At 49.2% G+C, this 22,777-nt stretch overlaps 1 protein-coding gene across 3 annotated transcripts in view; it reads left to right on the top strand.

Annotated features, from left to right (window-relative positions):
- KSR2 (kinase suppressor of ras 2) overlaps nt 1-22,777 on the top strand; it is a 283,459-nt gene that overhangs the window by 185,279 nt on the left and 75,403 nt on the right. For all 3 annotated transcript variants that reach the window (XM_073312611.2, XM_078848923.1, XM_073312610.1), the window contains 3 exons: nt 1,701-1,767; nt 10,776-10,824; nt 13,344-13,711. In XM_073312611.2, the coding sequence (XP_073168712.1) occupies nt 1,701-1,767; nt 10,776-10,824; nt 13,344-13,711 (484 nt within the window). The remainder of the gene's footprint in view (nt 1-1,700; nt 1,768-10,775; nt 10,825-13,343; nt 13,712-22,777) is intronic.

Here is a 22,777-nt window from a genome sequence, read left to right as displayed (position 1 = left end):
GTTCCTTCTAGAAATGAATAATATGAGGATGATTTGACTAAATTACTGAGGGTGAAATTCATACCCTGTGCAGAGGGTCTGCTTAAGACTCTCAGAATATGGTGGTGTGGGGGTGAATGGCACCTGTGCCTTGTGCTGGCTTTCTGCACAGGGGTGAGTTTCACCCTACAGCGAGTAAATTCACCCAAGAGTTTGCAGTGTTTTTCAAGTGGGCCGGTCTCTTCTGAGGCAGTCCTCAGGGCTAGGGTTTTCTGTGGGGAGGAGAAATGTAGTATTAGATGAGGAAAAGGAACGGGCGGGAAGCCCTGTTTGGAGGGTTTTCCCCTGCCCTGATTGAGGGCAGGTGGCAGGAGGTTTGGGAAGCCGTGAGGGTAAGAAACAGGTAGTTGTTTGATGGCTAAATCCATCCCTAGGCAGGTTTGTTTTTTGTGACTGTCAGCTGAGCTATTGAGCCTAGAGAAGAACATCGATGTGACGTTCAGCACACATGGCTGTAAGCCATGGCGTGGGAGGGAGGGGCGGGTCAGCCGCAGGATGCAAGGAGAAGCTTGCCAAGGGCAAGAAGTAGCTGTGGAAGCATCTGCTTCCTCTGGGTGTGACCGTGAAGGGTGAACTTCACATTAAACCAAGGCAGCCAGTGCCAGCCGGAGAAGCTCCTCATTGGCCTTCTTTACTGACTATAAGGTCCAGAGGAACTAGTAGAGTCTCTCAAGGTCTTTTGTCCATCCTCCAGGGGGTCTCCCTACCAGTCTAACACCAACTGCCTCTGTCAAACCCAGAAGTGGCCTGATTCTCCACTGCTTTGTTCCTTGTGGAGTCCCGGGTGCTTGTGCAAGGAAGTGCAAAGTGCTGAGGGATGTGGAGCACCCTGACGTAGTAGCTTTTTATCCCTGCTTTGCCCAGATGTCCAGCAGGTGCAGTGCTGTGGGAAAGTGGGCCTATAGGCCGCGCTCAGTGGGAGCCAGGATGTCGCCACTTCATCCCATAGTTTCTCTTTCGCGACAACCTCTCTTCCCTTTCTCCTCCCCTGCCATCCTTCTCCGCTTTCCCCGCCCTCTCCAGGGCCCTTCCCCTGCCTTCACCTGACTCACTTTGAAACAGAACTTCCTTTTCTCCTTCTCCCTCTTCCCTGAATCCTGGTCTCCTGTCGCTGGCTGGGCCTTCCCCTCTCAGAGGCAGTTCTTCCTCCTGCTGGTTGGTTGGTTGACGGATTGGAGGTGTCGCTGCTGAGGCAGTGCTGATGTCATAGAATCATAGACTATCAGGGTGGGAAGGGACCTCAGGAGGCCATCTCGTCCAACCCCCTGCTCAAAGCAGGACCCATCCCCAATCTTTGCCCCAGATCCCAAATGGCCCCCTCAAGGATTGAACTCACAACCCTGGGTTTAGCAGGCCAATGCTCAAACCACTGAGCTATCCCCCGATGTCAGCTTGGCCTTGGTTTGGGTGCAGCTCTGAGATGGGATAGAAGAGAGAAGTAGAGAGACTGGGCTTGATTCTCCTCTCTCTTACGCAGGTGTGATGCCACCTCGGGGAGTGAGAAGAGATTGTGGGCCAGGGACTTGGGGAAACCCCAGGAAATAATGGTTGTCGCCCTGCCAACAAACTTTCTAACTTGGAAACTAAACTCAGGGCAGCTCTGCTCTACCTACAGCATGTCTCCCTCTCTGTTTTCACACTCTGCTCTCCTTTGTTTTCAGATGTTGTGCCTGAGACACCTACCCGAGCACCTCAAGTTATCCTTCACCCAGTGAATTCTAATCCAATGTAAGTGGGTCTCTTGCCTTGTCTTTTTACTTCCTCTTCACTTCGTGGTCTTCACTCCCTTGCACCCTTGCTTTTGGACACCTGCTAGGGACACAAGCCCCTTCACTGGTTGTGTGACTGACAGCTGCCTGCTTGCTTTGTGCAAAGGTCATTCATGGAAGCGGCAAACCTGTTTATTTTGATAGGCAGACCTGTGCCGATGGATCCTGCTGTCCGACTAGGACCAGTATTCCAGGGGAATGGTCAGAATGATCACACTGGGGACAGGAGCTCTGTCAGTTGCCTGTGGATTAACAGCGCTAAGATGTGAAGATTGAGCTAAAGAGGCACATGGAGTACGCAGTCCCAGCCTCCCCTTCCATCCTGGCTCCCAGTCTCCTTGCCCGTCCAGTCCAGTCTCACCTTGTAATTTACTCCTGTCCCTCCCATGGTCTGGCTTTTGTTCCCTCTGCATTCGAATCAGGCAGCTTCCTCCACCACACTGCCTGGGGGCCGGCAGGGGGTTGCCTGCAATCTGTTCCAGTGCCCAGCCTGGAGCAGCAATTACAGGGAAAGTCGGGCTTCGCCCCTGTAGCCCTGGGATGGAGCGTGTTCAGTTGGTCTGTGGGGATGCGCAGTCTGGTCAGCACTAGGAGCTGTGAGAGACTTGAGCATGCTCAGTGAGGATGGGATCCTCAAAGATTTGAGGGGCTAAAAATCTAAGAAGTCTCTCCTGAGCATGTGCAAACTAACAGTTTTCCAAGGGCTTATAATTTGGCCAAATCAGGGTGTATTTTTGCAGAGATGGCAAAAGGCACATTCTTGACACAAAGGCCAGGCCAGCCTCCTGCCAGATTTCAAACTCCTATTTCAAAGCACAAGGACGTGAGAGCTGTTCAAAGAAAAGGGTGCAATTCTTTTTTCCCCTAGCCTCGTTCTCAGAAACGGCTATACCGTTTTGTCTGAAATTAAATAAACAAACTCTCCGAAGCAGACGCCTATCATGGAAAACTTCATAAGAAAGGCATAGTGGGTCAGACCAAAGGTCCATCTAGCCCAGTATCCTGTCTTCCGATAGTGACTAACGCCAGGTGCTTCAGAGGGAATGAACAGAACGGGTAGTCATCAAGTGATCCACTTCAGCCACACAGTTAAAGTTTGGAAAAATTCTATGCAATTGAAAACAGGAAGCATTGGATAACCTTAATAAAAGCAGCACGCCCAGCTCCACCAATAATATTTGTTAAGATCCCTAAAGTTTGCATTAGGTGTCTAAACAGCTCCTGAAACTTGGTATATAATTGGCAGCTAGGAAAAGCTGTCCCCAGTGGCCTTTGTTTTTGCTTTTACTTGTGGCTGCTTTCCCTGTTTAGCTCAGTGTTCCGTAAGATCTTCCTGGCAAATCTGATCAGGGTTGCATTAGCAGCATCCAGCAGCGCTGTTAAATTTCAGGAGCTGTTGCCATTCCTTTTTATAAACTCCAGTTTTCGGGGATTATGTAACTCAGAAATTTAGCAGATAAGATCTCAGCCCAAACAGAAATGTAGTTTCTATCAGGATTGCCCACACTTTTCTGTTGGGGGGGCTAAAGAATTTCTTCTGTGTCCAAGTGAGGCCATCTGAATGACCCAGGCAGAGCTGGTGGTGGCCTGGCAAATAATGCCAGGATGGTTATTTGATAGCCTGTGTCTGAGTCAAAGTAGAGGTTAAAGTCCACTTTGCAACTCAAGCCAATGCAGGAGAAAGATGGAGATCTTACACCCAAATTCCCCTTGCTTCCTTCAAGCCTATTTAGACCTCGTGAGGTGGGTTGTACAGCTGTCACTCCTGCCTTCTGGTCCATAAATAAATACATTCACATCAGAGGTATGTTGTAGTAAAGTAAGCTCAGGAGTGTGGAGAAATTATAAAGCTTTGGGCCAGATTCTGATCTCACTTACACCAATGAAACTCTGAAGTAAGTGCATTGGCATCAGGGATGTTGCTCTGGATTTACCGCCAGAGTAGTTGAGAAGCACTGAATCGATGTGGAAAGCCGGCTGGAATCGATGCACTATTAGAAATACGTGGTATATTATTACTGGTATTGTTAAAAGCCAGGTGCGGAAACTGGCTTACCTGGCTGTACGGCAGGTGTAACAGATAGAACAATATGGTTGTGTGTTAGGCTGGTATTTGCTACCGTTTTCTGCCAGTTAAACTCTCAGGACTCTCCTCTCATTTATACTGGTTCTGTGCAACTATAACTCCATTGATGCCAGTGGAGTAACTCTAAATTTACATTGGCACATGACAGGGTGGTCAGTTCTTGTCTTAAAATTTTCCTCTGAAAGGTTTCCCCAGCACATTCAACACTTGAGACCCGATTCTCGTTGACACTTAAGACCCCTTTACTCTGCTCTGGCAAAATAGTCTAGGTATAAATGAGAAGTAGCCTCCAGAAATGTAAAATACCTAAAGTTGGAGCCAGAAGGACTGACCAAAGACTAGAGTGTGCAGAGAGGACGCAAAGCAGTCTCTTCACTGGAAGTAAACTGATTCAGCGGTCTGTGATAGAGGGACCTGGGGGATTTAACGGAGAGTATGTCTACGCTGGCAGAGTTACAGCCCTGGCAGTTACAGCGCCGATCAGAGAGCGCTGAAGGGACACCGCTGTTGTGTGGTCACGCTGTCAGCTGCCTGGGCAATAGCATGTTCACACTTGCAGCAGTATTCGGAGTGGTGCACTCTGGGCAGCTATCCCCCAGAGCATCTCTTTCTCTTCTGCCGCTAAGAGTTGTGGGAAGGTGAAGGGGGTCACGGGGCATCCTGGGTCCTATCCCAATGCCCCGTGATGCATTGCTTCGCATCCCAGCAATCCCTGTGCTTCCATCCACATTTGGTGCCATCTTTCAATGGTTTGTGTACTGCGTGCTCTGCCTGTTCGGTCTGCAGGCATGGATCCTGTGCTGTTGACCAATATGCTGCCCGCTCTCACAAACACATGACGAGTGGCAGTGGAGTTATTCCTTAAACCACAAAGGCAAGAGGAGTGCTACATTGATCTCCCCACGTGCAGTAGGTATGACACGAGATTGCTTGTGGCATTTGCAGAGGCGCTGACCACAGTGGAACGCCGCTGTTGGGCTCAGGAAACCAGCACTGAGCGGTGGGATCACATCGTGATGCACGTCTGGGATGACGAGCAGTGGCTGCAGAACTTTCAAATGAGGAAAGCCACATTCATGGGACTGTGTGTTTGAGCTCGCCCCAGCCCTGTGGTACAAGGACATGAGAGTGAGAGCTGACCTGCCATTGGAGAAGCACATGGCGATTGCACTGTGGAAGCTGGCTACTCCAGACTGCTACCGATCGGTCGCTATCCAGTTCGGAGTGGGGAAAGTCAACTGTTGGACTCGTGTTGACGGAAGTGTGCAAGGCCATTAATCTCATCCTACTCTGAAAGACCGTGATTAATAAGAATTTTTGTTATAACCTGGGGATGCATCACTTGGAAGTAACAGAGGAGGAGAAGGACCTCAGAGTATTGGTTGATAACAGGATGACTAGGAGCTGCCAATGTGATATGGCCGTGAAAAAAGCTAATGCGGTCTTTGGATGCAACAGGCGAGATATTTCCAGTAATAAGGAGGTGTTACTACTCTTATACAAGGCACTGGTGAGACCTCATCTGGAATATTGTGCACAGTTCTGGTCTCCCATGTTTAAGAAAGATGAATTCAAACTGGAATAGGTACAGAGAAGGGTTACTAGGATGATCCGAGGAATGGAAAACCTGACTTATGAAAGGAGACTCAAAGAGCTCGGCTTGTTTAGCCTAACCAAAAGAAGGCTGAGGGGAGATATGATTGCTCTCTATAAATATATCAGAGGGATAAATACCACGGAGGGAGAAGAATTATTTAAGCTCAGTGCCAATGTGGACACAAGAACAAATGGCTATAAACTGGCCATCAGGAAGTTTAGACTTGAAATTAGACTAAGGTTTTTAACCATCAGAGGAGTGAAGTTCTGGAACAGGCTTCCAAGGGAAGCAGTGGGGGAAAAAGACATATCTGGCTTCAAGACTAAGCTTGATAAGTTTATGGAAGTGATGATATGATGGGATAGCCTAATTTTGGCAATTAATTGATCTTTGACTATTAGCGGTAGATATGCTCGAAGGCCTGTGATGGGATGTCAGATCTGGTGGGACCTGAGTTGTTACAGAGAATTCTTTCCTTGGTCTCTGGCGGGTGAGTTTTGCCCACGGGCTCAGGGTTTAGTGATCACCATATTTGGGGTCGGGAAGGAACTTTCCTGCAGGGCAGATTGGCAGAGGCCCTGGGACTTTTTTGCCTTCCTCTGCAGCGTGGGGCCCGGGTCACTTGCTGGAGGATTCTCTGCACCTCAAAGTCTTTAAACCACGATTTGAGGACTTCAGTAGCTCAGACATAGGTCAGAGGCTCGTTACAGGAGTGGGTGGATGAGATTCTTTGGCCTGTGTTGTGCAGGAGGTAAGACTAGACTATCATAATGGTCCCTTCTGACCTTAAAGTCTATGAGTCTATGACCCTGGGCAATGTGTGTGACATTGTGGATGGCTTTGCACAAATGGGCTTCCCTAACTGCAGAGAGGCGATGATGGCATGCATATTCCAATTCTGGCATCAGACCACCTAGCCACTAAGTACATTAATTGGAAGGGATATTTCTCAATGGTTCTCCAGGCACTTGTGGATCACCGTGGGCGTTTCACGGACTTTAACGCAGGCTGGTCCGGAAAGGTGCATCTTTTGGAACGCTGGTCTGTTCAGGAAGCTGCCAGCAGGGACTTTCTTCACAGACCAGAATATCACTGTAGGGGAAGTCAAAATGCCCATTGTGATCCTGGGAGACCCTGCCTGCCCCTTAATGAAGCCATACACGGGGCACCTTGACACCAGCAAGGGGTGGTTCAACAACAGGCAGGGCAAGTGCAGAATGATTGTTGAGTGTGCTTTTGGCTGTTTAAAGTCCCGCTGGTGCTGCCTATATGGGAATCTGGACCTGGTCAATGACAATACTCTGATGCTTATAGCCATGTGCCGTATGCTCCATAATATTTGTGAAGGAAAGTGTGAAAGCTTCACTGAGGGCTGAACCACTGAAGCTCAGCACCTGGAAGCTGAATTTGAACAGCCAGAGACCAGGGCTATTAGAGGGGTGCAGCATAGGGCCATAAGGATCAGGGATGTCGTGAGGCAGCAATTTGAAGCGGAAAGCCACTAATATTTGTTGCTGTGCTCGGGAGTGCAGTGCTTGTAATGCTAGGAGGTGATTGTGATTGGTGCAGATGATGCACTATGAAGGTGTAAGAATATTGCCTGTTGTTTTGCAGGGCTCTGCTTGCTTTCAATGAATGGAATAAAGATTGCTTTCAAACCAACACAATTATTTTATTAAAAAACAGCAACCGGAGGAGTAGGACAAACAAAAAATACACATCAGCACTGAGGGGGATGGAGGAAGGGAGGGTCCGGGATGGTTAAAGATTTGTGTATGTCCAGGTATCCTATCCAACCTTGTCCTTTGGAGTACAGTGCAGTGGATAAACTGCTAAACTGCTAAAGTGCAGGGGGACGGGTGTTGAGTGCAGCGGGTCCTGGGAGTCTGCAGGGCTGGACTCCGATGGGGCAGGAGCAGAATGCAACAGGTACAGAGTGGAGCCAGGAGGTTGATAGGAGTGTGTTGGCGGTGTCTGGGGGGCACATGGGAAAGTTTTGCGACAGCGGCTGCAGGGGAGGGCGGGCGCGGAGCTGCTCGGTTTGCAGTGCTTGTAGTGCCTGGAGCATGTCCCCTTGGCGCTCCTTAACGTTTAAGAGCCGCTCTGTGGCTTCATTCTGGCATGCTGCGTTCTCCTTTCGGTCCCTCTTCTCGCTGTCCCGCCACTCCTTCAATTCTTGTTTTTTGGCCGCGAAGTGCATCATGACATCACACAGAAAGTCCTCATTAGTTCTTCGTGGCCGCTTTCTAATTCTGCCCAGTGATAACAAAGAGGGAGGCTGGGCTCCCAAGGTCATATCTGAGAAGCCAAAATGCAACATTTTACAGAAGCCGTATTGTTTGCAGCACACAGACCACTGATTTAAAACACAGCCACTATTCACACACCTGTCACTAACTGGCTGACCCCAGGCAAGCACACGTGAGCCATAAGACCCCCAAAATGGTGAGTAACCGCAGGGGAAATCAGTGTTCCAGGACCGTACTGTTCACTGGGCACGTGGCTCTTGGAGAGCCGGCACCGTGTGTGCGGGGCTTTATAATCATTACTGTCCCCACATTTTCCACAGGCTGTGTTCATTATGGAAGCTATCTCGTTGCTGAGGGTGAGCACGGAATCAAGGGAGGGTCTTCTCCAGGACTGCGGCTTCTGCCCTGGCCCTTATGCGGCTTGCCTGTGTGCAGCGATGGTCCCCCCTCCTAGTGATGGCAGAGTGGTGAGGGAAAGTTACCCTTCATGGGGCAAGAAACAAAGCAGCTCTGCTAAAGAACCTGCGGCAGCGGCTTGCCCAGTATCTCAGCGAGAGTTTCCTGGAGATCTCTGAGGCAGATTCCCGTGACGTGAGGGAGTCAATCCACACCCTGTTCCACCGCTCAGACTAGGCATGTGGTGGTACATCCATCATCCAGACACAAGCCTGCTTTCTGCAACCCTCCTGCCCCTGACAACTCGCTTCAGCGATTCCCAAAGTCGAAGCCACTTACCAGGGCCCTCCTCTCCTGTTTGCGCTTCTCCAAGCTCTGACGGCAGGGACTGGCTAGCCTCCTCTGGGGTAGAGAAGAGCTCCTGGCTGCATGAATCTCTGACCTCTGAGTCATCCTCTGCCTTTGGGTCCCCCTCCCCATCCTTGTTCAAGGTTTCTCCTCCTGGCTCGGTCCACTCTCGACTGGCACGCGAGCCACCGAAGTATCCACAGGGAACATTCGCAGTGGAGCAGGGGTCGCCACCGAGTATTGCGTGCAGCTCTCTGTAGAACCGGCAGCTTGTGGTCGCAGCACCGGAGCGGCGGTTTGCCTCCCGCGCTCTTCAGCTCCTTCACTTTGACCCTACGTTGCAGTGTGTCCCTGTCATGGCCCCTTTCTGTCCTGCATCGTGAAATCTGTCCGTAGGTATCATCATTCCTACGGCTGGAGCGCAGCTGGGACTGGACAGCCTCCTCTCCACAAATGCTGATGAGGTCCAGCAGCTCGGCATTGCTCCAAGCAGGGGATCGCCTGGTGTGTGGAGCAGGCATGGTCATCAGGAAAGATGCGCTGAGACCACTGCATGCATCATCGAGGAAACAGGAAGGGAACGTTCAAAATTCCCAAGGAATTTAAGGGATGGGGATGACGATTGGTCACTTGAGGGCAGGGCAGTAGAGTTCAAACCGATGATGAGAGAGGCGAGAACAGGCATTGTGGGACACCTCCCGGAGGCCAGTTGCAGCACTGTAATCGACCAGGGTGCAGAAAGCTCTAAGCCTCTCGTCGGGGTGGTGTTTTTACAGCGCTGCAGCTGCTCCATTTCTGCGCGCTAAGTGGCTTGGCAGTGTGCACACCTTGGGAGTTACACTGCAGGAAGCTGCTTTACGGCGCAGAAACTTGCCAGTGTAGACAAGGCCTGACAGTAACATACAAGTGTAAGATTGAATCAGCAGCTGCATATAATTCAGCTTAAACCAAGCAGTGCATAACAGCGGTTTGCAGAAACAAATATTTTCATGGTCTCTGATACTCTAATAGCAGTTACACTAAGGAGGACAGGCAGGGCTATGGCATGTGAATGCCCATGGGGCCTGGGCTAGGCTAACCAAGCCCTTGCTTTCCTGCTCTCACCAACCATCTCCGTTGTATCTACTTTCAGTACTGTCATCCTTTAGTACTACCAACGATCCACACTGTTACTGCTAATACTGCTTTGTGAATTCCTTACTGTGAATCCTTATTTATTGCTACTGACACTGTGGTAGTAACCTAGGCATGCACCACGATCCCAGTGCACTAGGTGCCGTCCAAACACAGAACAAAAATACCACCCCCTGCCCCAAAGGGCTTCCAGTCTCATACAATACTGTTCCTGGGCAAGACCCCAAGGCTCCTAATCAGTGTTTTGGTCTGTCCTTCTTCAGGCAAACTCCCTCAAGTCAACAGGAGTTCCCTGGTGTAAGGACAGAGTAAAACCTCACCAAGGACCACAGGATATGGCTTAATAGTTAGTTGGCAGCACCTGGGACTCTTACGTGCTCCAGTCCTGCAAGCAGTAACGTGTGTGAGGACCTTTACTCGCCTCAGTGGTTCTGGTAGCTCTGTGGGCTACTCCCGTGAGTATAGGCTGGCCTTTGCAAGACCAGGGCCCTACGGAGCAAACATCATTAAGGATGTCAGACTCGCAGCCTATCCGAGGCACCATAGTGACATCATAATTACGTCCAGCACTGTAAAGGCGATCTCTGTTTCCAAGCCCTGCTTACCAGGTGCAATGGAGAGCTAGTATCCAAGCTGTATAGGAAGTCTCTACAATCCTCCCTTTTTGGTGACCCAGAAGTTCTAAAATTATGACAGTCAAAAAAAAAATTCCTCTTTTCTCTTATGCCAAAGAGATGGGCTCACCTGTGTCTTCATCTCCCAGTACATGTGCTAGAGAGAACTATGCACTTTCCTGCCTTCCTAGGACAGGGGCATCCTTTGGTTCTCAGCCCCTTTTGTTATATTAATTGGTGATGGGTTCAAGCCACAGAACTGGGGTTGGAACTTTCTTAACTGGAGGGCGGGGGGTGGTGGTAATTGGGACAGGGGTAGGAGAGGGGCCCGTTCAGATCTGTCTCTGAAATTAGCATGTCAGCAAGGCATGTAGAAAGCCCGAGATTCCTGCACGCTGTTTTCTTTTGTCTTGCGAGAGGCTGAGCTGGAGGGAAGCTGGAGCTTACGGCCATGTCCTGGGGCTGCTGTGCAGTGTCGGGGCACAGAACGTAGGGAACGTTCCTTGCACGTGGTGTCATATTAACTTGTTTTGTTTTTAACAGCCTTGAAGGAAATCCATTGCTTCAAATTGAAGTGGAGCCAACGTCTGAGGTAAGAGACATGCGATGCTACCGCAGGCTTTTCATTTCCTTTGGAGAATGAAAGGAAAACTTTACGACCTGAACTCTGTTAAAACAAGACCCTGCCGCGGCCTAATGTTTTGGCATCTTGCCCCCTTTATGATCTATAGCTCTTCTCAGAGACAATTATATGGAGCTGGCTGGCCTCGGCATTGTGCTTTGGTCCATTGACCATTCTATTCTATACATCTCAGAGTCCATTGCACTGAAGCTGGCATAAAATTTGCATCTCCACTGTGAGCTGGCCTGCAATTGCATTAATGGATGGATCAGATTCTACTCCCACTTATGCTGGTTTTAGCGGAATTACAGCAGTGGGAACAAACAGAGAACCAGGTTGGAGGGAGAATTGCCTCCTTGCTATCCCCAGTAGCTCAGTGGGAGGCAGGGTATACGGGGGTCAACACAGACTTTTAAGCTTTTCATAACAGATACCAGAATGGTAGGTCTCTGCTCAGACCAGGTGCAGAGCATAGATCTAACAGGCACGTTTGAAAAACCATCCTAAGGCTCGAAGTGATTGTGGAGCACAGGTTCCACTGACTTTCAATGTTACGTGTGCTCTGAAGTCACTTAGGCACTTCTAAAAGTCCCATCCTGAAAGCAAAAGGGCCTTATTCTCGGCTCAGTTGCATGTATGCATGTTGCATTTATGCCCATGTAACTCCATTCACTTCTATGATGCTACATCAGTGCAACAGAGCAGATGATCAGACCTCAAATGTGTCACAGTAACATCAGAAATTAGTAAAATAACATAGATACATTCTGGCCTCAATCTCTCTAGTTTTCCCTGGTATTTGTAAATCCTTGAATTTGTCTGTCTGTTATAGATCACTACAATACCTGAGTGCCTTCCACCTAAAAGCAACTACAGTAGCAAAGTCCCTTCATGGCTACCTTCAAGTCAATCTGTCCATCACAGTAATGTGTGTATCTGCCAGAGGGTACTGAATGCAGTGAAAAATTATTTGAATTAATTAACAATGAACAATGGCAAAATTCACCCATGAATCATATTTGATCATCTCAAGTATCTGTCTCTCCTGATAGTAAAAAGAACAGGAGGACTTGTGGCACCTTAGAGACTAACAAATTTATTAGAGCACAAGCTTTCATGAGCTACAGCCCACTTCATCGGATGCATTCAGTGGAAAATACAGTGGGGAGATTTATATACACAGAGAACATGAAACAATGGGTATTACCATACACACTGTAAGGAGAGTGATCAGGTAAGGTGAGCTATTACCAGCAGGAAGGGCAGGGGGGCCCCTTTTGTAGTGATAATCAAGGTGGGCCATTTCCAGCAGTTGACAAGAACGTCTGACGAACAGCGAGGGGGTGTATTGGGGGGGGGGGGAATAAACATGGGGAAATAGTGTGTGTCTGTCTGATCGTCTACTTACTGTTCTTCCGAGGGATTTTTTTTCATATGGTCCAAATTCTGCTCTTGTTTACCCTGTTGAAGGCAGTTTGCACCAGTATTAACAAGAGCAGAAGTTTGGCCAATAATATATTTATATTTCAGTATAGTCTGTATAGGAATACCTGTATTTCGTGTGTGGGTGTAGGGGATTAGCCTCTCAAATTTACACAAAACTTGCTAAGACATCTTATAAAGAAAGAAACTCAGGATAGTTCTGAGAGAGTTTCAATCTGCAATTACTCTGCAGTAATCGTGGGGAATCTTAGCGAGGCGAGGCTGAGCTTTGCAGGCTCCAGTGCTGGTGTTGGAAAAGATATCCAAGAAAGTACGCTGTTGCATTTCAACCTCTTGCTTTGAGCGTTTGCCACTGTGCAAGTTTCCATGGAGACTCACTGCAAACAAATGTTTCATTTCCCCTTTCCAGTGCCCCAAAGCACAATCTGGCTAGGTCCAGACAGTCGCTCGCGAGCTTTCTGGTGCTCTCCACGTGAACCTGGTAGCTTTCTCTCCATGTCGGAAGGAGTGCTAGAGACTGGAGCTCTGGCAGGTTTTCATACAATCCAGCTTTCCTGGGCTCTGCTTGTGTCCCCTATTAATGCTAATCCCCAAGCCCCTCACTCTCAAGCAGCCTCCAAGAAGCGCTGGTACAACACTAGCTAATCCCCTTCTCGGCAGAGACCTGGCACCTCCTCTCCGAGTTCCCCTGCCATCTGGTTAATAGACTGCCTTGATGTTGTGGTGTCTTCCAAATCCTCCATCTGCCACCTAACCAGAGAAGGAGGAAGAATCGGGGGAGGGGAGAGGTGGGGATTAGGGCATACCCAGGATGTGGCTTTGAGCATGCCTGGGTTCTTAGAAACACATGTTCTGGCAAAAAGCAATCCTGGAAGGCAGCTTGTGGCCAGGATGGTTGCATCGCTGGGAGCTGCTCCACCTGGTTTAGTGGGTGTTCATTGGCAAGTAGTGGAAACACATGTTCCTGCTCCCTACATGCACAGAGGCTGTGAGAATGATGCTGGCTGACCCCACTCAGGTAAGCCACCCCGTTTGTCTCCCCACAGAACGAGGAGGGGAATGACGAGGCCGAAGAGTCTGAGGATGACTTCGAGGAGATGAACCTCTCCCTCCTCTCCGCTCGCCACTTCCCACGCAAGGCCAGCCAGACCAGCATCTTCCTCCAGGAGTGGGACATCCCCTTCGAGCAGCTGGAGATCGGAGAGCTGATCGGCAAAGGCCGCTTCGGCCAGGTGTTCCATGGTCGCTGGCATGGCGAGGTGGCCATACGCCTCATCGACATCGAGAGGGACAACGAGGACCAGCTGAAGGCCTTCAAGCGGGAGGTGATGGCCTACAGGCAGACGCGGCACGAGAACGTGGTGCTGTTCATGGGGGCCTGCATGAGCCCTCCCCACCTCGCCATCATCACTAGGTAAGCCGCGGGCTCTGCCACCAAACTGGGCAGCTGTCACTAATCCATTAAAGAACATGCGGGGCAGGCCATCAAAGCTATGCAGTAGCCCACGCAGTCCTAGTGAGGGCCTGGGATATGTTGGCCCTATAATACAGGGCATGGCCTTCTCCTGGCTGAGCTGCAGGAGATAATGCTTTGGCACACCGGAGAGAGGCCTGGGCTTTTGGAACCTGTATATGTGGCTGTGATATCTGAGATTAGAGGATCTGGAGGCTCTAGCATCTTCTGGGACACGTGCTTCTCTTCTTGAGGAACCAAAGATCTAGGGATCAGTCCTGCCTGCATTGGAGTTGATGGCTAAACTCTGGCTGATGTAATTGAAAGCAAGGAGCCAGCCACTGGTATGTTACAGCTGTCTGTAGGTTCCTCTTTGGACCTCCTTGGACAACTGAACTGCCCAGTATAGACTATGCTGATTAGTACCTTGTAAAGGCTTCTGAATTTGGTCATGAGCGAGAAGTGCTGTTGGCTTGAACTAGGAGGGACGTCACACGCTTTGGGTGTGAATGGCAGCGTAGACCTCTAAATGCAATTGATGGAATTGCTGTGCTATCCGCTTGTCCTGTGTGTGAAGCCAAGTGATGACAGTTTCTGAAAACTAGCATATGAATGGTGCCTCTCTGCTGGAATTAGGGCTAATTATGTAAGCCAGCTGACTATGTGGTGGTTTGCCACTGTGTAAGGACAACAGACTGCCCTCCGGTTCCACAGATAACTTGGTGCTTTGCTGGTGTTGTGAAATATTCTCAAGCATCTGATTTCAAGGTTCTGCTGGATTTGAAGGTCACCCGCACCCCCATGGGTGTGGTGACCTTCACCACAGCTTTTAATAGTGAACATGGCAGAATTTCCTGGTCCATCTCCTGAGGACCATGCCTCAGGAGGGTATGGCAGGGCCCAAACTAATTACAATGAAAGCTAGCAAATACTGTGTATCTGGGTTCCCCTATAATGCTGTGCGAGCCATCACAGAAAGGGTCCAACTTAGAAACGGAAAATAATCACCCTATAATATTTAACCAATATTTACATGGTCAATGGTCAAGTTATGACATGGGTGGGTAGTTACACAATTATTGATGCTCAGACTGGATTAGTTTCTTCACCCTAGCAGAGAGGCAGGCGGTAGCCAGTCTCTATACAATAATAATACATTTATATAGCACTTTACATGTTCAAGGCACCGTACAGACATTAACCAATGAATCCTCACAATGTCCCCAAGAAATAGGTCTGTACACATTGTTCCCATGTAGCAGATGGGAGAACTGAGGCATGGAGGTGAAGTAATGTGCACAAGGCCACGCAACAAGTCAGTAGCAGAGTCCGGATTAGAACTCAGGACCTCCTGACTCATAACCCTGTGCTCATTCCCCCAGATCTCCCTGCCTACAGCTGCAAAAAAACCCCCCAAATAAATAAAAAAAGAGGGCACAAGAATGTATGCACCTGTTAGAGGCACCTGCTAGAAGGGATTCTGCCTTTGAAAACCTGGTCCAAGTTGACCACTTTCCTCTCCTAACCCTTACTCAGTGGTCACCAAATCTCACTGTGCAATACGATTAAATAATTTATCTTCTTATTGGATGGCTTCCCTCATGTGACAAGCTCCACAAGGCTGCTCTGTTAGCAGGAAGCACTCGGGGCTTCGGCATCAAATCTTTCCACAGACTAAATTATCATTGAAAAGTTCCTGCAAGGTGAGGCTACATTTCCAGACTTCTCTTGGCAGAATTTCAAAACCCCAGATTACGCGCTGACATTGGAAAGCTTCACAGAGCCATTAGCCTTGAAATATTTCCTCATCCCTTTCCCGATCTCCCTTGAAATGGCCCCTTCCCAGATTGATTGATCCCAGTTCAATTGAATAATCAGGCCCTGGGGAGAAGGGATTCTTGCTGGCTCATTTTGTGTGCTGTACCTAATGTAATGCTAGGAGAGGCAGACACCATACCACGTGTCCAGCACTACTGTTATCAATTGCTGCTCTTGCTCTGTTTAGTTAAGTTGTCGTTTGCCTCAGCGTTCTGTCTTTCTAAAACATGGTCTTTCAGGTGGCTTGAGTATTTCGAGAGGAAGAGAAGAATTTTTCAGGGCAATCCGAAGAGCGGGGGTGGAACAACTGGAGCAGGGTACGATGGAGAGGGAAAACTTTGAGTGAATATTGGGTATAGTTTCTTCAAAGTGAGACTTTGGACTCCTCTCCCAAGGGAAGTGTTCAGAGCCCGATTGCTTGGGACACCACAGATTAAACAACATACTGTAGGGAACAGTCCCACACTGGCCCTTGGGGGATAGTTTAGATCTCAATTTGATCCTAGAGAGGCCTCCAGTTCTGGATGCTAAGGAGGAGACTCAGGCCTGGATGTCTCCCACCTGGAGTTGTCACTGTGGGTTGCTGATCTTTGCAACCCTTGGTGATGCTGGATGTGTGCAGCAAGCCAGCCCCAAGGCCATGCAGCACTTATGGCCCAGTGGATCCCCTCAAAATAGGGCTGATGGAGGACTGACGCAATGCCTAGTCCTTCGGCTGGCACTCTGCACAGGGGGGACTTACCTGCAATGCAGCACTCGCTTTGAAGGCAGAGGGGCAGCTCGAAGGAGCATGTCCTGCCGTTCAAGGTACAGAGGGTTGCAGAAACAGAAAAAGCCCCAGAAGTTGTTGACATCTCTAATTTAGTTTGGGGGACGTGTCTCTTTCCCCAGTGGCAAGTGATGAAAGCAGGGTTGGGTTAATCTGCAGATGGTATTAAAAATCATCTTTGGCACATGAAAAGTAAATGCCTTTATTTTTGCCTGGAATAATCCTCATAAACCCTGGCAGTGAAGTTAAACTGGATTTCAGCTCTCTGACCTGTAAGCAAGTACTCAGTCAAAAATTAAAAACCCATGTTGATCCATTTCTGTAGTGTCCAAAGCCATGCTGGCGTGTTACTTTGTATGGAATTGGCCCTTCCAATCACTGGTGGACGTGGCCTGTGTCTGTTCTCCCTTTGATACGAATACTGTTGAATGAAATCCTTTGGATGCGTATTTGCACAGCATTTAGATTCCATTTAATATCAGGACTCATGTAATATTTTTCTAGCTACAAAACATTTTCTGTCCTAATGCCTTTTTATATAATCCCAGCGAGGTGCCGGTTTTGACATCTTGACAAAATAAATATGTGCACTGTGGTTGCCTGATGCATTAATATTGGGTCTGGAGAGCTTTCGGATCTGCTTTTTCCCCGGTGTTTTTAAGGTCAAAGTACAGCTTTATTGGGTTGCCCTAAATAGAGCTCATGTCCCTCGTGTGCCAGCACTGGACTTCTGGAACTGACTTTACTCTGTGTACAAACGAGGCTGAATTGGTTTGTATGGTTGGTACCATTGGTTTGTACGGTTATTTTTAAAATTACAGCTGCTTGTAATGGTGCTGGATGGTAGAGTGCTCCAGCACCCTTGTGCTATGTGCTCTGTAAATGTCCTTTATTATGACTGGGCTGGATAGTTTGGGAAGGTGCAGGGGGCCGGGGGAGAAGATGATTTGCAGATGAATCTCAGTGAATTTTCATTCAAATCCTAGATTTAATCATATTTGTAACACAACCATTATTTCCTCCATTGTTTCCAGACTTCTCATAGAATCTCAGGGTTGGAAGGGACCTCAGGAGGTCATCTAGTCCAACCCCCTGCTCAAAGCAGGACCAATCCCCAGTTTTTGCCCCAGATCCCTAAATGGCCCCCTTCTCTGTTCTCCGGCCCGTTCCTCTCCATATTGGGTCCCTCTCCAGGCTCTGGATGGGGGCTTAGGGGCGCCCTGGCTGTGGAATCAGTGGCATCACATGACACAAGAGTGGGGCTTGTTAAGGAATGAATCTAAATGACCAAGGGCGGTCACAAAGCTTGGGAGAACAGGCTTTCATCCGCAAGCTCCTGATGCTTCAGCCCTTGCTGTCTGAGTGCCGCTCCCCATGGCTTCATGCAGACATGGGGAAGGGCAGGGGTGGATCTGAGTCTCAAGGGACACTTGCAAGGGCTGGAGCAGTTGCTCTTGATGGGTTCAGTCGGAGAGGAAAGCTCTGTGTCGTTGCCAGGGCATTTCTGTTCACCCTGCCTCCTGTATGGGTCTGGACAGAAGGTTTGGTGGTCCATGGCATCAAATGGCGCAGAGAGGCCCAGACAGATTAGTCAATAGGTTGGAGGAGATCATCCACGGGGGGATCAGTGCTGTTCAACCTCATTCCCTGGCTTGAGGCCGCATTGGGCAGGATCCAGGACATGGAGAGCAGAGAGGTGACACTGAAGAGTATTTATAACTAACTTCTCAGCTAGCTTTGAGGGGAGCCTTTGTAGGAGCTTTCTGCTTTACCCTGTGCTCCTGCCGCAGGGCATGCATTGCGGGGGCGGGTGCCTACCCGCATTACCTGCATGTGCATTGCGGCGGTGGGTGCATACGTGCATTTCTTGCTTGTGCATGGCGGGGGTCGGGGCCTATGTGTATTCCCTGCATGTATTTTGACTCCTAGCCCCTAAAAAGGAAACTAGTGTCAATGGGAAAACACTTCATCTAATAAAGTAACTGATCCAATCAGAACCATTGTTTTTAGTCCTGGACTCATTAATATAAGCAGGTGACTGTGTTGTGTAGCCTAAATCTGCCTTTCCCCAGTCCTGTTTGGATTAGGTTTAGGGCAGGTATCATCCTTAATAGCAACATAATATTTGTGATCTCTGTGCAGGAGATTTACCCTTCATAGGCAAAGAGACAAGGTTTTATTTCTTCTTTTAACAGGCTTACCTAGAAGCAAATAAAGTTCTTACTGTGGCCTTCAGGGAGCGAGGAGACAGCATTCAGGAAGGGATTGAGGCACAGTGCTGGGCTCAGGGGATGTCAGTTTGATGGCTTACTTACCATTTGGGGCTCATTAAAGATAAAATCAGTTGAAAAATTCTGAATGTCCTTACCTGATTCCCACATCTAAGCAGCCTGGTGGTGCCCGGCGGGGTAGTGTTTGCAGGGATATGCAGAACTTCAGGGCACAGGCTGTACAGATGCACCGCTGACCAGGCCGTTAAAAGTCCGGTCGGCAGCGCAGTGGGGCTAAGGCAGGCTCCTTGCCTGCTGTGGCACTGCACCGCTCCCAGAAGCAGTGACATATCCCATCTCTGGCTCCTACGTGTAGGGGCAGCCAGGAGGTGCCACATGGTGCCCTCCCCCACCCCCACCCCCTGCAAGTGCTGGTTCTGCAGCTCCCATTGGCTGGAACCACGGCCAATGGGAACTGCCAGGGCGGTGCCTGCGGCGGGGCAGCGTGCAGAGCTGCCTGGCCATGCCTGGCCCCACTCCAGAGTCTGCACCCGCCCCGCACTCCAACCTCCTGCCCCAGGCTAGAGCTCCCTGCCACACTCTGAACCCTTCAGTCTCATCCCAGAGCCCCCTCCTGCAACCCGGAGCCTGACCCCCTGCACCCCAACCCCCTGCCCCAGCCTGGAGCCTTCTCCCGCACCCTGAACTCCTCATTTGTGGCCCCACCCCCTAACCTGCACCGCCAGCCCAGAGCCCATACCCCCTCCCGCACCCCAACCCCCTGAGCCAGCCCGGTGCAAACGACTCAGTTCTGTGCTTTAGCTTCTAGACCGGGGTAGTCAATAGATGGATCGTGGGCCAAATCCAGACCTCCAGACGTTTCTGAAAGGACCCTGAAATCTTATTTACTTCTTATTATAATTGTCGTTTTTTTATGATTTTTCTCTGAAGTCTGGACCTTGACTATACTTTGACCAAGAGATTTGGACTTTGAGAAAAAGTAATTGGCTATTCCTATTCTAGACTATCCTACTTCTCTCTCTGTTTCCTGAAATGTCTCTGAATATAACTGGTCTAACAAGGCAGCACTATTACCCATATAGGAAAGGAATTATACTCGGTTGTTTCATGGCACCAGCATTTGGATTTGACACCTCTCAGGAGCAATGTGGTGGTAATTCCTACAAGAGTTTCCATCAGAGCTGCTAATAGATTTTCCCGGAGGTAATGAACAGTGTGGACATTTAACATTCATCTTAATTTGACATCAGCAAGAATGAGTGGGAGTGGGAGTGTCCTGAGTACTGCATAATAGATGGTGTGAAACCACAAAAGAGAAACAGCATCAAACTCCTCAGCCCTGTGGAACTGAAGGATTTTTTTAAAAAAATCTTTATACTGCAGATGAGAAATTCCAAGTTCCTTTTGCAGGCTTTGAAAGAGAGAGCCTGCACCATGAAATCCTTAATGCAACCGCACCACAAATACACAGAACATTCGCTAGGAATGTCTAGTGGTGAGACTGGGGTGTAGGATGGGAGAGAGGTGCTGGCCATTGGGGTCCTGCTGAACTCTGCCACTGACCTCCATGGGTGACCTCAGGCAAGTCACTTGACTTCCCCCACTCCTCCATGTGTCAGCACTTACCCATCCCACAAGGGGGTTGCGAATCCTGATTGATGGGTTTCCAGTGCTTGGAGGTCTTTAAAAGGGCAAGGCATCAGTATTTGATGATGGTAATGACACTGTATTGGCTCCAGCCCTCACTGAAGGAGGGAGGGTCGCAGGAGTTACAGAGCTGCAGGACAGAGTTTTAGGCTCTTCTAGTCAGAAAGAGGAGATGTGAATATTTACTGTTCCCTCTTCATTCTGTGTCTCATTAAGCTTTGACCAGAAAACTATGGGGAAATATTCATGCTCACTGAAGCCTTTTTAAGAATCTAACGATATCCCCAGCTTTGCAAACTGCTGGCAGGAGGGAACAAGCCTTTGAGCAGTTGATCTTTTATGAAGAAAATATGAGATTTGGGCCAGAGTTTGCTGAGCACTTCGAACTCCCATTGGCTTGTGTGGGAGCTGACGGTGTTTAGCACGATTGAGAACAAGTCCACTTGTAGTTAGGAGCCAGCTCTAGGCACCTGGGTTTGAACCTTTTGACCTTAGACTCTTCAGGCCTACATACCGGTGTACATCCAGAACTGCTCCAGATTTACAGCGGAGTAACGGAGAGCAGAACTGACTGCTGCTTGTGTTTCTGTCAGAGACTGCATGGCATGAGGAAGCAAAAGGTGGTGTATCCTGATTCATAGTCCAGGAGCACCCACAATGGGCGAGGAAGACGCAAGAGAGCACTGAAGAGCAATAACAAGTAAACCTGAAAATACAAAATGATATAAGAAGCATTTACAAAAGCAGACCCATGCACTTTGGTTGTAGGTTGAACATGCTTAGAAGCATGTGACCTGTGAATTGGATTTTGAAAGTAACTTTTTAAACAACCCTCATATTCCAGAATCCACTCAAGGTGGTACCCAAAACCACAAAATACACACAAACATGGCACAGTATGGCAAACCCATGTCACAGGGGCTGGAACTGGGAATGCGGGGTGGGCTGCCGCCCCCCCCCCCAGACTGGAAGTGGGTTCCATCATATCTAGGGTTTAGTTTGGTTCAATGGCTCTCAGCACCCCCACCATAAAAACTGTTCCAGTCCCCAAGCCCACACTGGAGTTTGTAAACAAGTTTTTCTCCTGGTCCCTGCAGTAATGCTGATTAAATAATCATAGAAGGAAGTGTAGTGTTTAAACAGTCAACATTTTGATGAAATATTAAACACAACCATTTTCCTTCGAGCAGGATGGAAGTGGGGTTACATTCTCTTACCCTGAGCTCCCATGCTAGCCTTGTCACTAAGGATGTCTCTCTTTGTAGAAAGATGGCAGTCAGCTGAGAAAAGCCAATCAGAATGAAGGATCTTACGCTCAGGTACTTCTTACTGTTTCTCAATTAATTATGGATGCCCCACAGAAATATCAGGAGACCCAGGCCTCCTTCTCATAGGTGACTTATCAAGTAAACCGCCAAAGATGAAAAGAGTATTTGCTATGATCTTCCCTCATGGCAACGCAAGCATGCTTTAATGACATGGAAATCATTATGCACCACTAATTAGCAGCCGGGATGGGAGGCTGAGTGATGGAAAGAAGATCCCATAAAGTATTTCAGTAGCATGTCATCTAACTTCCATGCACTGCATGGCTAGGTGGTAACCTTGATTTGGCTTTATTCTGAGGCCTGTCATCAAGAATCCCATCAGTCGGAGTCAATTAAAAAAAAATCATAGGGGATTTTTTCTGGCATTATGGGCATTAATCCTTTCTTCCCTAGGCTGGACTGTGTCTATGTAATATCAACCAACCAACCAATATTTTCACTTCCTAGCGCAGAGGTGGGCAAACTATGGCCCGCGGGCCACATCTGGACGGGGGGCGGGGGTTGGATAGGGGGTGGGGTCACTGTGGGTCCTGGGAGGGGGGGACAGGGAACAAGGAGTGGGGGGGTTGGATAGGGGGTGGGGTCCTGGGGGGCAGTTAGGGACGGGGGTCCTGGGAAGGGGTGGTCAGGGGACAAGGAGTTGGGGGTCCCGGGGAGCTGTCAGGGGCAGGGGGTCCCAAGAGGCGGCGGTCAGGGGACAAGGAGCAGGGGGGGTTGGATGGGTTGGGGGTTCTGAGGGGGGCAGTCGGGGAGCGGGAAGTGGGAGAGGGCGGATAGGGGGTTGGGGCCAGGCTGTTTCTGGAGACACAGCCTTCCCTACCCAGCCCTCCATACTGTTTCACAACCCCGATATGGCCCTCGGGCCAAAAAGTTTGCCCACCCCTGTCCTAGCAGGAGCAAAAAGTGTGGGCTTGTCCTTTAACTCAGGCTTTCCAGGATGGAAGCTTTGGGATTTCAGTAACAGTTCTGAGCAGCAGCGATGGTCCTATGGGATACTCTTGTGGAAGTGATTTAGGAAGAGCACTCCATCTTCTTTTACAGTATACAAGTAAAACTGGAGGAGATAGGCTAAATCGATTATATATTGCAAACCCGGTGCTTAGACTCCCTGCAACCTGAACTGCAAATCCCAATTTACACTGGGTACCAAGCAAGTTACTGTGGGGGGTTCGTCACACAAGACCTTTTATAAGTTGGGAGGGGGAGCAAGACTCTCCCTGCTATGAGACATTTC

The sequence above is a fragment of the Lepidochelys kempii genome, chromosome 15, assembly GCF_965140285.1.
Source record: "Lepidochelys kempii isolate rLepKem1 chromosome 15, rLepKem1.hap1, whole genome shotgun sequence".
NCBI lineage: Eukaryota > Metazoa > Chordata > Testudines > Cheloniidae > Lepidochelys > Lepidochelys kempii.
This window is presented reverse-complemented; position numbering and strand designations above follow the sequence as displayed.